Here is a 13,178-nt window from a genome sequence, read left to right as displayed (position 1 = left end):
TAGAATTATTATACTCAGATTTAACATATTCTTTTTTGTTTATGATTACATAATTCTTTTTTAATATTGGCTTTTTGCATTGTATACTTATTTTAGTACTTTTCTATATGCACTACATTTTAACACAGAATTAGGTATTCTATTTGGTTTTATTTTGAATAGTTTATATAGTTAAACAGTAGCTATTATTAACTCCCTATTTCTGCAATTTTAGCTTGCTTTTCAATGAGTGATGATAATAAATCATGGTAATTGCTAAACTTATCCCATGTTTTCCCATGTGATAGTCGATTAAGTGATGTTCTAAAGAGAAAACGACTGCCAAAACGAGGGCCTAGAAGGCCAAAGTATTCACCTCCAAGAGATGACGACAAAGTAGACAATCAAGGTAATTCCTTTGATTAAACTATGGATAGGTAAAGGGGAAATGGTAGTAGGTAAAGATGTAGTTTAAATATCGTATTAAAACTGCTATATAGCCTAAGCCGGTTTGGTTCAGTGGATGGAGCGTTGGCCTATGGACTGGAGGGTCTCTGGTTGCATTCTGGTCAAGGGCATGTACATTGGTTGCGGGCACACCCCCAATGGGAGGTGTGAAGGTGGCAGCTGTTTCTAGCTCTCTATCCCTCTCCCTTACTCTCTGTAAAAAATCAATAAAATATATATTTTTTTAAAAAGTTCTTATTGCCCAGTCAGTGTGGTTCATTGTTTGAGTGTTGACCTATCAACCAGAAGGTCACGGTTCGATTCGTACTCATGGAACATGCCCAGATTGTGGGCACAATCCCCAGTAGGGAGTGTACAGGAAGCAGCCGATCAATGATTTTATCTCATCATTGATGTTTCTTTCTCTCTTTCTCTCCCTTTCTCTCTCAAATCAGTAAACATATATTAAAAAAAAAAAAAAAAAACACAAAACAAAAACCTGCTGATAGTTTTTAAGTCTCCTGAATACCTAGTGCTCTTAATTCTTTTGGCTAATCTATTATGAATGAGCATCTTGCTCTGGCTGGGTAGGTGAGTTGGTTAGAATGTAGTCCCCAAACACTCAGATTATGGGTTTGATATCTGTCAGGGCACATTTAAGAATCAGCCAATGAATGCCTAAAGTGGAACAATAAATACAATTGTTCTCCCTCCCTCCCTCTCTCCTCTTCTCCCTCTCCCCCTCTCTCTAAAATAAAAAATATTGAAAAATTAAAGAATGGGAATCTTAAAATTCAGTTTGTTGTTTTGTTTTTAATATACTTTATTGATTTTCTACAGAGAAGAAGGGAGAGGGATAGAGAGTTAGAATCATAGGATGAGAAACATCAATCAGCTGCCTCCTGCACACCTCCTTCTGGGGATGTGCCCACAACCAAGGCACCTGCCCTTGACTGGAACTGAACCTGGGACCCTTGAGGCTGCAGGCCGACACACTCTATCCACTGAGCTAAACCAGTTAGGGCAAAATTTAGTTGATTTTTATCAGTTATTGTAAAATGATTTAACTAACATTCTCTCTTCTTTTCATAGCTAAAAGCCCCACCACTACTCAGTCACCTAAATCTTCTTTCCTGGCAAGCTTGAACCCAAAAACATGGGGAAGGTTAAGTGCACAGTCCAACAGCAACATTGAACCAGCACGGACTGCAGGAGTCAGTGGTCTTGCCAGGGCCGCTTCAAAGGACACCATATCCAATAATAGGTGAAGTAGTGAAGATCTATGTTCTATTCTTTGATTAGAAAAACAGCACATTTATTGTATGGAGATGAAACTTGGGCACATACCTTTAATATGTGCTCAGAAGTGGCACAGTTCAAGAATATAGTATTTTCTCAGTTTTTAAGTCCTGTGCTGGGCTTTGTCTTGCGTTCCAGTGTTACATTTTAAATTTCTTCTAGACAAAATTAACAAGGAAACAGCGATACTCCACAACACACTATTTCAAATCAATTTTTAATACTTTAATTTTTTCCTGTTTTTAAAATTTTCTTTATTATTTAAAGTGTTACAGATATTCCTTTCTTTTTCCCCATTGACCACCTCTCCCACTCTTCCCCTCCCTAGGCCTTCCCCCTACTATTGTCTGTATCCATGGGTTATGCCTATCCTATATAATAAAAGGCAAATATGCAAATAGACCAAATGGCAGAATGACCATCACTTTGACATGCACTGACCACCAGGGGGCAGACGCTCAGTGCCGGAGCTGCCCCCTGGTGGTCAGTGGGCTCCCATGGGGGAAGTACCACTCAGCCAGAAGCCGGGCTCGTAGCTGGTGAGCACAGCAGCAATGGCTGGGGTCTCTCCTGCCTCTTTGTCAGTGGTAAGGTTGTTTGACCCCTCTTCGGCAGCAGGAAACAGGGCTTAAAGCCATCAGTTGGGCATCCCCCCAAGGGCTTCCAGACTGAGAGGGCACAGGCTGGGTTGAGAGACACCCCTCCTCCCTCTTTCCTCCACCCCCCAGTGCATGAATTTTGTGCACTGGGCCTCTAGTCCTATATAATAAAAGCTTATATTCTAAGAGTTTGTTCAATCAGTCACAGTGATATGCACTGGCCACCAGAGGGCAGACGCTCCAACCTGTAGGTTAGCTTGCTGCTGGGGTCTGCAAATGGGGACTGGGAAAGACAGGCCACACATGCCCTAGAGCCCTCCTGTGGTACCTTCCCAGCCCTGATCAGTTAGCGGTGGGATCCCTCAACCCAGCCTGAGCCCTCTCGCAATCCCTGAACTCTTGGGCGATGTCAGAGAGCTGGTTTAGGCTCGATCCCTGCAGACCAGGCTGAGAGACCCCAGTGCTGCATGAATTGGTGCACCAGACCTGTAGTATGCATATAAGTAGTTTGGTTTATCTCTTCTCCCCTGCCACCACACACACGCGCACACACCCCTCCCACCTCTCCTTCGCCTGCCCCTTTCCTCTGAGGATCCTCAGTCTGTTGCATGCTTCCATGTTTCTGGATCTATATTTTTAGTTTATTTTGTTCATTAGATTTCACATATAAGTGAGATCATCTGATACTTGTCTTTGATCTAGCTGCTGGGAATCCTGTATATTCAAAACCAAATTATGTTCCGCAAGGAATCTGTTTCTCAGTTTTGTTCGAGGTACTGGAAAATTGACTTTTTTGAGGGAGTGTGCAAACATGTATTTTTATGACACCCCACCTCTTCCCTTTACAATGGAACTTAAGGATCTTAGAGTAGAGAGTTTTTTAGGAACTTAGAAAACTACCAGCTTTTATGGCTTTTAAAAATTATGTCTTTAAAATCCTTGAGAATTGTTTTATTTTGTTGGCTCTGGATGTAGCATACCAACAAAGGATTGCTTTCATTTCAAATAAGAAATTTAAAAATGTGAAATGTCATTGGAAAACAAACAGGCTCTTTGTGTTTGGTTGATTGGTTTGTTTGGTTGGTAGTAGTTGTTTTTCAGAGTTTTAGGAGGTTTCAGTTGTTACAGTTAATCATGTACCTAAACAGGTACTTGTTTCTGGTCTGTAGTTCTCTACTTCAGCTCTCTAGAGAACATAGGTAAAGGACAGTGCAAATATGTCTGTACCTTAAAAAGTACTCATGCAAAATCTCTTTCAGCTGAATGCCTAGGTAACTGCTAATAGAACTTTCGCTTGCTCTGCATGCATCTGGGCATTTCTCTAGGTACATCTTGGGCTATTTTTAAAATGAAACTTAATTTGGTTAATGTGAAGTCTGAATTTATTAGTCTAAACCATGGGCTAAAAAAGGTTTTATATCTGGCAGTTATTTGCCTTTGATCAAAAGTTATAATTGATATTCTTTCTGTGTACACTGAGCTATATCTCCTTTTTCTTCTTGCAGAGAAAAAATTAAAGGTTGGATTAAGGAGCAGGCACACAAATTTGTTGAGCGTTATTTTAGTTCTGAAAACATGGATGGTAGCAACCCTGCACTGAATGTCCTTCAGAGACTTTGTGCTGCAACTGAACAACTCAACCTCCAGGTATTGTATCCAGTGCATCCTATTGGCCTTTTTTCAGGATCTTCCAGCACTCTCTGTGTTGCTGTTTTTTGTGTTTTGTTTTTTTTTTTTTGTTTGTTTGTTTTTTCTTGTTTTTAGCCCTAGCTTTCCGAGGATTTAATCTTTATAGATAGACTTTTTAGCCAGGTATGTGATACTAGCATTGACATTCTTTAACTTATCGCTTGCATTTATGCTTCATTTTTTATTAAATGTACTAGACATCTCATCTTTGTCTTTTTTTTTTTCTTATTTTCCATATTTATTGACAAATGAGACTTTAGAAATATTTCTCAAACACATCTTTAAGATCTCTTTAATTTATAGGTATTTGTGTTGATAGGACACTCCTTAATCCCTCCATCTGGGTTCTCTTAATAGTAGTTGGAGAGGGTTCAGATTTATTAACCTTTTATATTTCATCTGATTCTTTATCTTTTAGATACATTTTTTAATGTTCTTTGAACAATTTGAGTACAAGTTTTTTAAGAAATTGACCATTTTATTCATATTTTAAATGTATTAGTTTAAAGCCCTACCTGTACTGTATTCTTTTATTTTTTCATTATATTAGCTCTTTTTTCATTAATTCAACTTCTCATCCTCTATTATTGTTGTTGTTGTTTTTGAATTGTGAAGGTTTTTCTTTTTATGGTAGTATGAATACTAGTTTTTTGTATTGAAATATTTAACCTTTTGTGAATGTGTGTGTAATAGCATGTTTTCCCAAGGATCTACCAAGAGTGCACCAGGCTCCTTCCTTTTTTGATATGGTATTAAGAATGCATTCAGTTTCATTTGAGGAATGTAAATGTAAGGGCTATTGAAATTAATACAGAAATATTATTTCTAACTCTTTCAGGTGGATGGTGGAGCTGAGTGCCTTGTAGAGATCCGTAGCATAGTCTCAGAGTCAGATGTTTCATCTTTTGAAATCCAACATAGTGGATTTGTTAAGCAGCTGTTGCTGTATTTAACATCTAAAAGTGAAAAGGATGCTGTGACCAGAGAGATCAGATTAAAGAGATTTCTTCATGTGTTTTTTTCTTCCCCAGTAAGTTATCTAATAATGTTTGTGTGAATCTTATTATAAGAATCCCTGTTCGTTTATGTATCTACTTATCCCAGTAGTAATTTCCAGTAGATTTTGGTCAAGGTATTCAGGTAAAGTTCCTAGTTTGCGTGTACACTGTTGGGTTTCTTGGTCTTTTATATATGAAGTAAGCAGTAAAACAATGATGGTGGTTTAATGAAGCTAATGCCAAAGTTTCCATGGTCAGTGTATCTTGAGTCTTTGGTTTTTCTGCAGGACAACCCATTGACTGTAGTCTCTCATCTGAATGTATTTTATTCTCAATATTTGTTTCCAAACTTATTGGAGTTTGAATTAGATAGATGATCTAGCTAGCTACAGTAGACATAGTATAACTATACCCATAAGGTAGATATATATATTTCCACTTTGTATGTAAAACATAGCAGATGCTTCTTGACTTAGGATGGGGTCACATTCCAATTAACCCATTATAAATTGCAAATATCTTAAATCAAAAATTTAATACATCATAGTTTCACCCCTGCTGAACGTCATATTTCAGCCTAGCCAATCTTAACCATGCTTAGAACGCAATATCCCCAAAACACTGGCAACACAGTATATTGTAGAGGGTCTGTTATTGATCCTCGTTATCGTGTGCCTGACTGCAGCTGCAGCTCACTTAGACTGGCCAGCATCTTGAGAACGTATCATACCACATGTCACTACCCTGGAAAAATATCAAAATTCAAAGTACAGTTTCTACTGAATTTTTCTCAATCTTGTACCATTGTTAAGTTGAAAAATTGTGAGTCAAATGTCTTAGGTTGGGGACCATCTGTATTAAAAAATTCCATTCAAAAGTGCTTAGTCGTATTTACAATGTGAATTATAAGGCCAGAATTCAGAGTAGCTCCCCTTTCTTTACCCTCAGTAGCTGAGAGCTAGAGAATAACTGTTTTGGAAACTTGATTTTACACTACTAGTTTACAGCTGCTTAAGATAAGGCATTTCTAGGGAAGTTTCTCTGGTTCATCTGTGTAGTAAAACCAAGGATAGTTCTGATGTGTGTGAGCAAAACTCCTTTACTCTAAAATGCCTTTCCAGTTTGTGGGGATTTGAGCATTGCTTATATTATTTTAACTTGTGGAACTACCTGAAGCACAGTTAATTATTAGAGAGTCATAAGATATGTAGCAATATTGGGTGTACTTTTCTCCCATACTTAATATTTTGTACAGGTGTCATCTCTTTTCTGAAATCCCTTGGGGCTTTTTGGGTTTCAGGAGTTCTACAATATAATACATGAACCATATATTACTTGATGTCTCCAGTAGATTATAAATTTCACTCCGGATGCAATAAATATTTTTGTGGCAAAGCATGAGTACTTCAACTAAAAACTATGTTTGTCTGAGTCAGATTTTGCCGTCAAATGAAACAATAAAAGAAAATAGATGAATGGTGGGGATTCTTTCCCCCTCCCCCTGTGGGAGTCTGTTCTTGTTCTTCTGTTATACCAAAAAGAAAGAAAGAAAGAGAATAGATGAATGGTTTCCTTTTGTAACACTGCCTATTAAAGTTTCTTGTTGAGGAGTGTTCCCTGTTCAAGAAACTATTGATTTATTTGTAACTTTAGCTTCCTGGAGAAGAGCCCATTGGAAGAGTAGAACCAGTCGGTAATGCACCTTTGTTGGCATTAGTACACAAGATGAACAACTGCCTTAGCCAGATGGAACAGTTTCCAGTCAAAGTGCATGACTTCCCCAGTGGGAATGGGACAGCAGGCAGGTAAGGATCATTGCCTGAGTGTGCCCTTTTCCTTTGTGCTTAATGAATCTTATTGAGGTAAAGTGGCAAGAGGTCTGGTAACATCTTCATCTGCCTAAAGAACACTTAGCTATCATTACTGAAGAAATTGAATAGGTAAATAAAATACTGTTTATCTTTAAAATCATACTGTTTCTTAAACATAATGGTTTAAAAATATATAACCCAGTCACTGTTGGCAATTTGCAAACTGTTTTCCGTAAATTGACACTTTATAATGCTTTCCTGCAACAATTTTGTGGATGTGGAAAATAAAACATTTACATTTCTGTGCAATAGAGTGATTTTTATATGTGATGTAAGTGCTTATAACTTTATATTGTGGTGGGTTTTAACAAGTAAGTGTTTATTTTGAAGTTTTGCTGTTTTAAATATAACTTGTTTTTTCAATAATAGTAGTTTTATAGGACTCAGTGAGATGCTGTAGAAAGAATTTATTGTAGGAGTTAATTGTTTTTTTGTATATGAAGTTATAAGCTTCCTAGAATAATATAACTAGAAGTCTGGTAAATAAGAAGTTAGTTTCTTTAATCCTTAAAATACACAATCTGGGGTGTTTTTAAAACAATCAAAATTTTGATTGAATTAAAACTCTGCTTTTTGAGTAGATAAATTGATCAATGTGGACGAGGTTTGTTTTTTTCTACCTTGAAATTTAATGTAGAGTGTAATATTCAGGTTTTTATTTTTTATTTATTTCAGACAGGCAGGGAGAGAGAGAGAAATAGAAACATCAGTGATGAGAGAGAATCATTGATTGGCTGACTCCCGTATGACCCCTACTGGGGATTGAACCCGCAACCCAGGCATTTGCCCCTGACCATAATCGAACCCGGGACCCTTCAGTCCACAGACCAACACTCCATCCACTAAGCCAAACCAACTAGGGCTGATACTCAGTTTTGATCATTACATTGATCTGTACAGGAGTATTTTGTAAAATGAGGGGGCATTTTCCACTATGCTGAGGAACCATGAAGCTTTTCATTTTTACCCAAATTTATATAAATATGTACATATGTATATATTAATATACTAGAATATTTTCCATAACCCCTATTTACATGATTTATGAAACCTAGTAGATAAACATATTTTAAGCCTGTCTGTCATCTTACACCTGCCAGCCCTTTTCTGAAATGAGCAGATTTAGACTGGTGTAGCTATTGAACTACTTCATTCAAAAGAATATAGCCAAGTCTGTACACCTGAAACTAATAATATGTTTGTGTGCCAACAATAAAAGTTTTTTTAAAATATATTTAATTAATTTTTTTACAGAGAGAAAAGGAGAGGGTTAGAGAGTTAGAAACATCAATGAGAGAGAAATGTCGATCAGCTGCCTCCTGCACACCCCCCACTGGGGATGTGCCTGCAACCAAGGTACATGCTTTTGACCAGAATCGAATCTGGGACCTTTCAGTCTGCAGGCTGACACTCTGTCCACTGAGCCAAACAAGTTAGGGCAACAGTAAAGTTTTAAAAGTGATTTTATAGCGGACATCATTTCATTTGTCATTTTATAATACATTACTTGAATTGTTAAGTGTTTACTTTGTGCCTTAAGAAAATGCAGAGTTTGTATTATCTTGCTTTTATTTGAATTAATTTTGTTGGTTTTGAAAATAATAGAATAACTTTTTTTCACAAATTATCTTGAGCTTTTCTCTTAACAGAGGATCACAGGCTTTAAAATTTTTCAACACACACCAGTTAAAATGCCAGTTACAGAGACATCCAGACTGTGCAAATGTGAAGCAGTGGAAGGGTGGACCTGTCAAGATTGACCCCCTGGCTTTGGTACAAGCGATTGAGAGATACCTTGTAGTTAGAGGTATTTTTCATAATGTATGTTGTGTGTTTGTATGTACATTTGGGATAAAACTAAGGAGTTTATAAATTATTTCCCTTCTTATTAATGTTTCTATTAAAACCTAGCATCAAGAACTTATGGTACCGTCATTTGTTTTATGTGCAGTATGTAGAAATTTGTTCAATGTAGCAGAGTTTGACTGCTTTACTTGAGTGATAAGTTAATTTTTCTTGTTGAAATATAGTAGAAATGACATTTTGTATTTGACACTTTTCTTACATTTCTGCTTTGTAGATTAAAGTGTTTTCTAAGACTTGATTAGCTTAAATGTAAATACAGGCTTTTCTTTGTCATGTAAAATTTGCTAGAAGTTTAACAACCTTCTTGGGTTTTTAGGTTATGGAAGAGTAAGAGAAGACGATGAAGACAGTGATGATGATGGCTCTGATGAGGAAATAGATGAATCTCTGGTAAGGTACTATTCCCACCATGTTGTCATGTATAATGTTCAGAGCCTATAGGTTAAATAGATTTTGTTTTGCTTCATTCAGGCTGCTCAGTTCTTAAATTCAGGAAACGTAAGACACAGGCTGCAGTTTTACATTGGAGACCATTTGCTACCGTACAATATGACTGTGTATCAGGCAGTACGGCAGTTCAGTATCCAGGCTGAGGATGAAAGAGAATCCACTGATGATGAGAGCAATCCTCTAGGAAGAGCTGGTATTTGGACGAAGACTCATACAATATGGTAAATCTCAAAATGATTTTGTATGTTTGTTTGTTTGTCTTCACCTACTTGGACTCTATTCTTGTATTTAGAGTGGCTGATTTGGAGAAGAGACCCTAAATCCCACATTTCATCATTAAAAGCCACTTCAAATATCTTGTGTGTGAGCACATGTGGGTGCATGAGTGTGTGTATTTATCTTCCTCATTAAGTCAACTAGATACAAAATGTATTCTTGGATATATTAGGTCTAGTAATAATTAATGTCGTTTTCTAATACCTTTTTAAATCGAATTTATTTAAACAATACAACAAAATTTAATCAACAGTATAGTTGCCGTTGTTTTCTACTACTTGTGCCCAATGCTCAGGAAGCATTTTAATCCTTCTGTTGTAAAATTCTTGTGATTTTGCTGCAAAAAATTCGGTCAATGCATTTTTGAGGCATTCTTCATTATTAAATTTTTTTCCAAGAAGAAAATTTTGCAAAGAACGAAACAAATGGTAATCGGAAGGGGCAATATCAGGAGAATATGCAGGTTGAGGGGGAACTTCCCATTCCAACTGGCGCAGTTTTTCAGCAGTGATTCTTGCAGTATGCAGTCGTGCGTTATCGTGGTGAAGAATTACGCCCTTCCGATTAATCAGCGTGGGTTCTTTTTCTCTTAAAACTTGGGCTAACCTTTCCAATTGGGCACTATACACTGCACTTGTAATGGTTTGGTTAGATGGTAAAAGTTCATAATGAAGAATTCCTTTAAAATTCCACCAAACACACAACATCACTTTTTTCGCATGCAAGTCAGGTTTTGGCTTGGGCTGCGGAGCCTCATTTTTGTCCAACCATTGAGGCCGCCTTTTCAAATTAACATACAGCACCCATTCTTCATCTCCGGTAACAATTTGCTCTAAAAACGGCAAACGGTTTTGATGAGAGAGGAGCGAACTGCAAATTGTGACTCTTTGATTACGGTTGTTGTCGGTCAACTCATGAGGAACCCATTTTCCAAACTTTTGGACTTTGCCAAGTGCACGCAATTGATTGGAAATTGTTTTTTGTGAACAATTTAAAGTTGTCGCAAGCTCTTGTTGGGTAATTTGAGGATTTTGCACCAAAAGAGCTTGAAGAGCTTCTTGATCAAAATTGGACACACGGCCTCGACCAGTCTTGTCATCTAACGAAAAATTTCCCTCGCGAAATTTCTCAAACCAACGCTGGCATTTTCTGGCGCTAACTGCATCTTGACCAAGAGCACTACAGATGTTTTTTGCAGTCTCACTTGCTTTTCTTCCTAATTGGAACTCGTAAAGCATGCAGTGCCGAATATGCTCTTCATCCGCCATCTTCTTAGCCCTAGTTTTGCAACAAAAATCAAACCAAATACAAACTTTTTCAAGCAAAACTTGTTAATTGCACTTCACACGTTCTGTAGATACCACGTGTTTGAATGTTATGTCAATACAAGTCAACGCCAAGCAAGATTTTAAACGAATGTTTAAAAACGACATTAATTATTACTAGACCCGATAATTATAGTTTATATATCTACTTTTCTAGATTTATTTCTGGCATTTAAATAAAACATGTTTTTGTAAGATGATTTTCCTTTAGCTATTAGAAATTGAGGCATCTCTGAATCTTGAGAAACATTCAGATGCAACTTTATCTTGTTTGTGAATGTCTGCTACTTACATTTAAAGAGAGCTGTTCTTCTCAGAAATCCTAAGCTCGGTATTCTAGGAAGCAGTGCCATTGGTAATTTTCTGAATCTGTAAGTAGGGAGAGAGAGAGAAGATAGACCTCACAGAGTTCTCTGATAACTCTAGTATCTGTGGCTTGTTGGCACTTTGGAATAATTTGCAGTTTAAAATCTGCTTTTGGTTTAACTATACCCTTCTCTTTAGGTACAAACCTGTGAGAGAGGATGAAGAAAGTAATAAAGATTGTGTTGGTGGTAAAAGAGGAAGAGCCCAAACAGCTCCAACAAAAACTTCCCCTAGAAATGCAAAAAAGCATGATGAGTTATGGCATGGTAAGTTGCAATATGAAGGGAAAACTGCCATAGATCAGTATCTTCCTATCTTCATGGTTTTAAAGGAGTGATTTATTTGTATCTAATAGTAGTAAAATCTTTGAGTAAAACTTAGAAAAAAATGAAATTACTGCCAACATTTGATGGCTTTTAATTGAACCCTTGACTTTAAGGTCTAGAACATGAAAACATAAATATCTGCAAAATTAAATTTGGTAAGAAATTTAGGAAAAACTCATTTTTTTCCATGAAGAACTCGTGTTTGCATGAAGGTTAGAACTAATTCAGTAACATAACACATTCACTAAAGAAGAGACTGATCATTGGAAGATGGGCCCTTAATTTTTATTGGCATTCATTATGATAGTATAATGCACTGATGAGGAAAGGAATAAAAAATTTTGCCAGGTATTATAATGGCCAATAGAGATTAATATGTAATAGCATCTCCCAAATGACTTCTTTTCCTTTACAGTATTTTCTTATAATTTTGCTGTTTTCCTTCCCCTCTCTTTTATATGATAGTAACTAGAGGCCTGGTGCACAAAATTTGTGCATGGGGGTGTGTGTGTCCCTCAGCCCAGCCTGCACCCTCTCCAATCTGGGACTTCTTGAGGGATGTTCCACTGCAATTGGACATCCCTCTCACAATACAGGACTGCTGGCTCCCAACTGCTCACCTGCCTGCCTGATTGCCCTTAACTGCTTCTGCCTGCCAGCCTGATCATCCCCTAACCACTCCCCTGCCAGCCTGATAGATGCCTAACTGCTCCGCTGCTGGCCCAATTGCCCCTAACTGCCCTCCCCTTCAGGCCTGGTCGCCCCCAAGTGCCCTCCCCTGCTGGCCTGGTAACCTCTAACTGCCCTTCCCTGCTGGCCTGATTGCCCACAACTGCCCTCTCCTGTCGGCCATCTTGTGGTGGCCATCTTGTGTCCACATGGGGGCAGCCATCTTGTGTCTTGGAGCAACAGTAAATTTGCATATTACTCTTTATTAGATATGATGCTTTAGCATTTGTCCACATTCTCATTCCATAGGAACTTCTTTATCAGGGATTTCCAAACACTGGTGTCAGTTGATGAAATTTTCCATAAACAAGAGCATTGTAGGAAATTTTTTCCCTCCCAGAAAGCCAAGTTCGTTCTTTTTAAAGAGGTCTTTGGTTTTAAATTTTTTTTTGTTTATCGTGATAAGAATTGATTTTTTTATGCAATGATAGTGTTATGATTCTTAATTCTTTTGCTTGGTTAAAGAAAATGGCAACAGTGTCAATCCCTTAATTATTTTTATTTTCATGCTACTTGGTGAGTTGTAAGAACAGAGGAATAACAATTCCTGCTTGGAATCTACCAAAGTCTACCCTGTCCTAAGCCTTGGATTAAGTAACCAAATCTAAAATATACTGGCAGTGTCTATGACAGTGAATTTAAATTTAAACATTTTGTCTTTACTCCTCTCTGGCTGTTTTATTGTTAATCATTATTTCTGGTATAAAGAAATGAAAACAAGTTAGTTTTTCTCCTTTATGATGTTTATTTGTGTATGGAAAGGAAAGTAAATTTCATAAATCTGGATGACTAATGTCTAAGATTTAAAACAAAAAAAAGATCAAGCTATGAATGCTCTACCAATAAGATCCAAGCATTAAATCTTAATAACTTACAAAAGTACTATTTTAGGCATGATAAGATGACACTGGCTCAATTGGCTTGGCCTTTCTAACTATAACAGTTAACTTTGATCTTT

At 37.1% G+C, this 13,178-nt stretch overlaps 1 protein-coding gene across 28 annotated transcripts in view; it reads left to right on the top strand.

Moving 5' to 3' along the window:
• TRIP12 (thyroid hormone receptor interactor 12) overlaps positions 1 to 13,178 on the top strand; it is a 132,052-nt gene that overhangs the window by 101,869 nt on the left and 17,005 nt on the right. For 16 of the 28 annotated variants that reach the window (XM_036422153.2, XM_036422172.2, XM_036422170.2 and 13 more), the window contains 9 exons: positions 288 to 388; positions 1,519 to 1,690; positions 3,830 to 3,971; positions 4,852 to 5,043; positions 6,665 to 6,816; positions 8,517 to 8,689; positions 9,065 to 9,138; positions 9,199 to 9,419; positions 11,304 to 11,431. In XM_036422153.2, the coding sequence (XP_036278046.1) occupies positions 288 to 388; positions 1,519 to 1,690; positions 3,830 to 3,971; positions 4,852 to 5,043; positions 6,665 to 6,816; positions 8,517 to 8,689; positions 9,065 to 9,138; positions 9,199 to 9,419; positions 11,304 to 11,431 (1,355 nt within the window). The remainder of the gene's footprint in view (positions 1 to 287; positions 389 to 1,518; positions 1,691 to 3,829; positions 3,972 to 4,851; positions 5,044 to 6,664; positions 6,817 to 8,516; positions 8,690 to 9,064; positions 9,139 to 9,198; positions 9,420 to 11,303; positions 11,432 to 13,178) is intronic. The other 12 variants (XM_036422173.2, XM_036422177.2, XM_036422168.2 and 9 more) reach the window with 3 other exon arrangements.

Source organism: Pipistrellus kuhlii, unplaced genomic scaffold (genome assembly GCF_014108245.1).
Source record: "Pipistrellus kuhlii isolate mPipKuh1 unplaced genomic scaffold, mPipKuh1.p scaffold_m20_p_7, whole genome shotgun sequence".
In the NCBI taxonomy this organism is placed as follows: domain Eukaryota; kingdom Metazoa; phylum Chordata; class Mammalia; order Chiroptera; family Vespertilionidae; genus Pipistrellus; species Pipistrellus kuhlii.
Note: the sequence above shows the minus strand (reverse complement) of the source record. Positions and strands in the feature narration are given on the sequence as shown.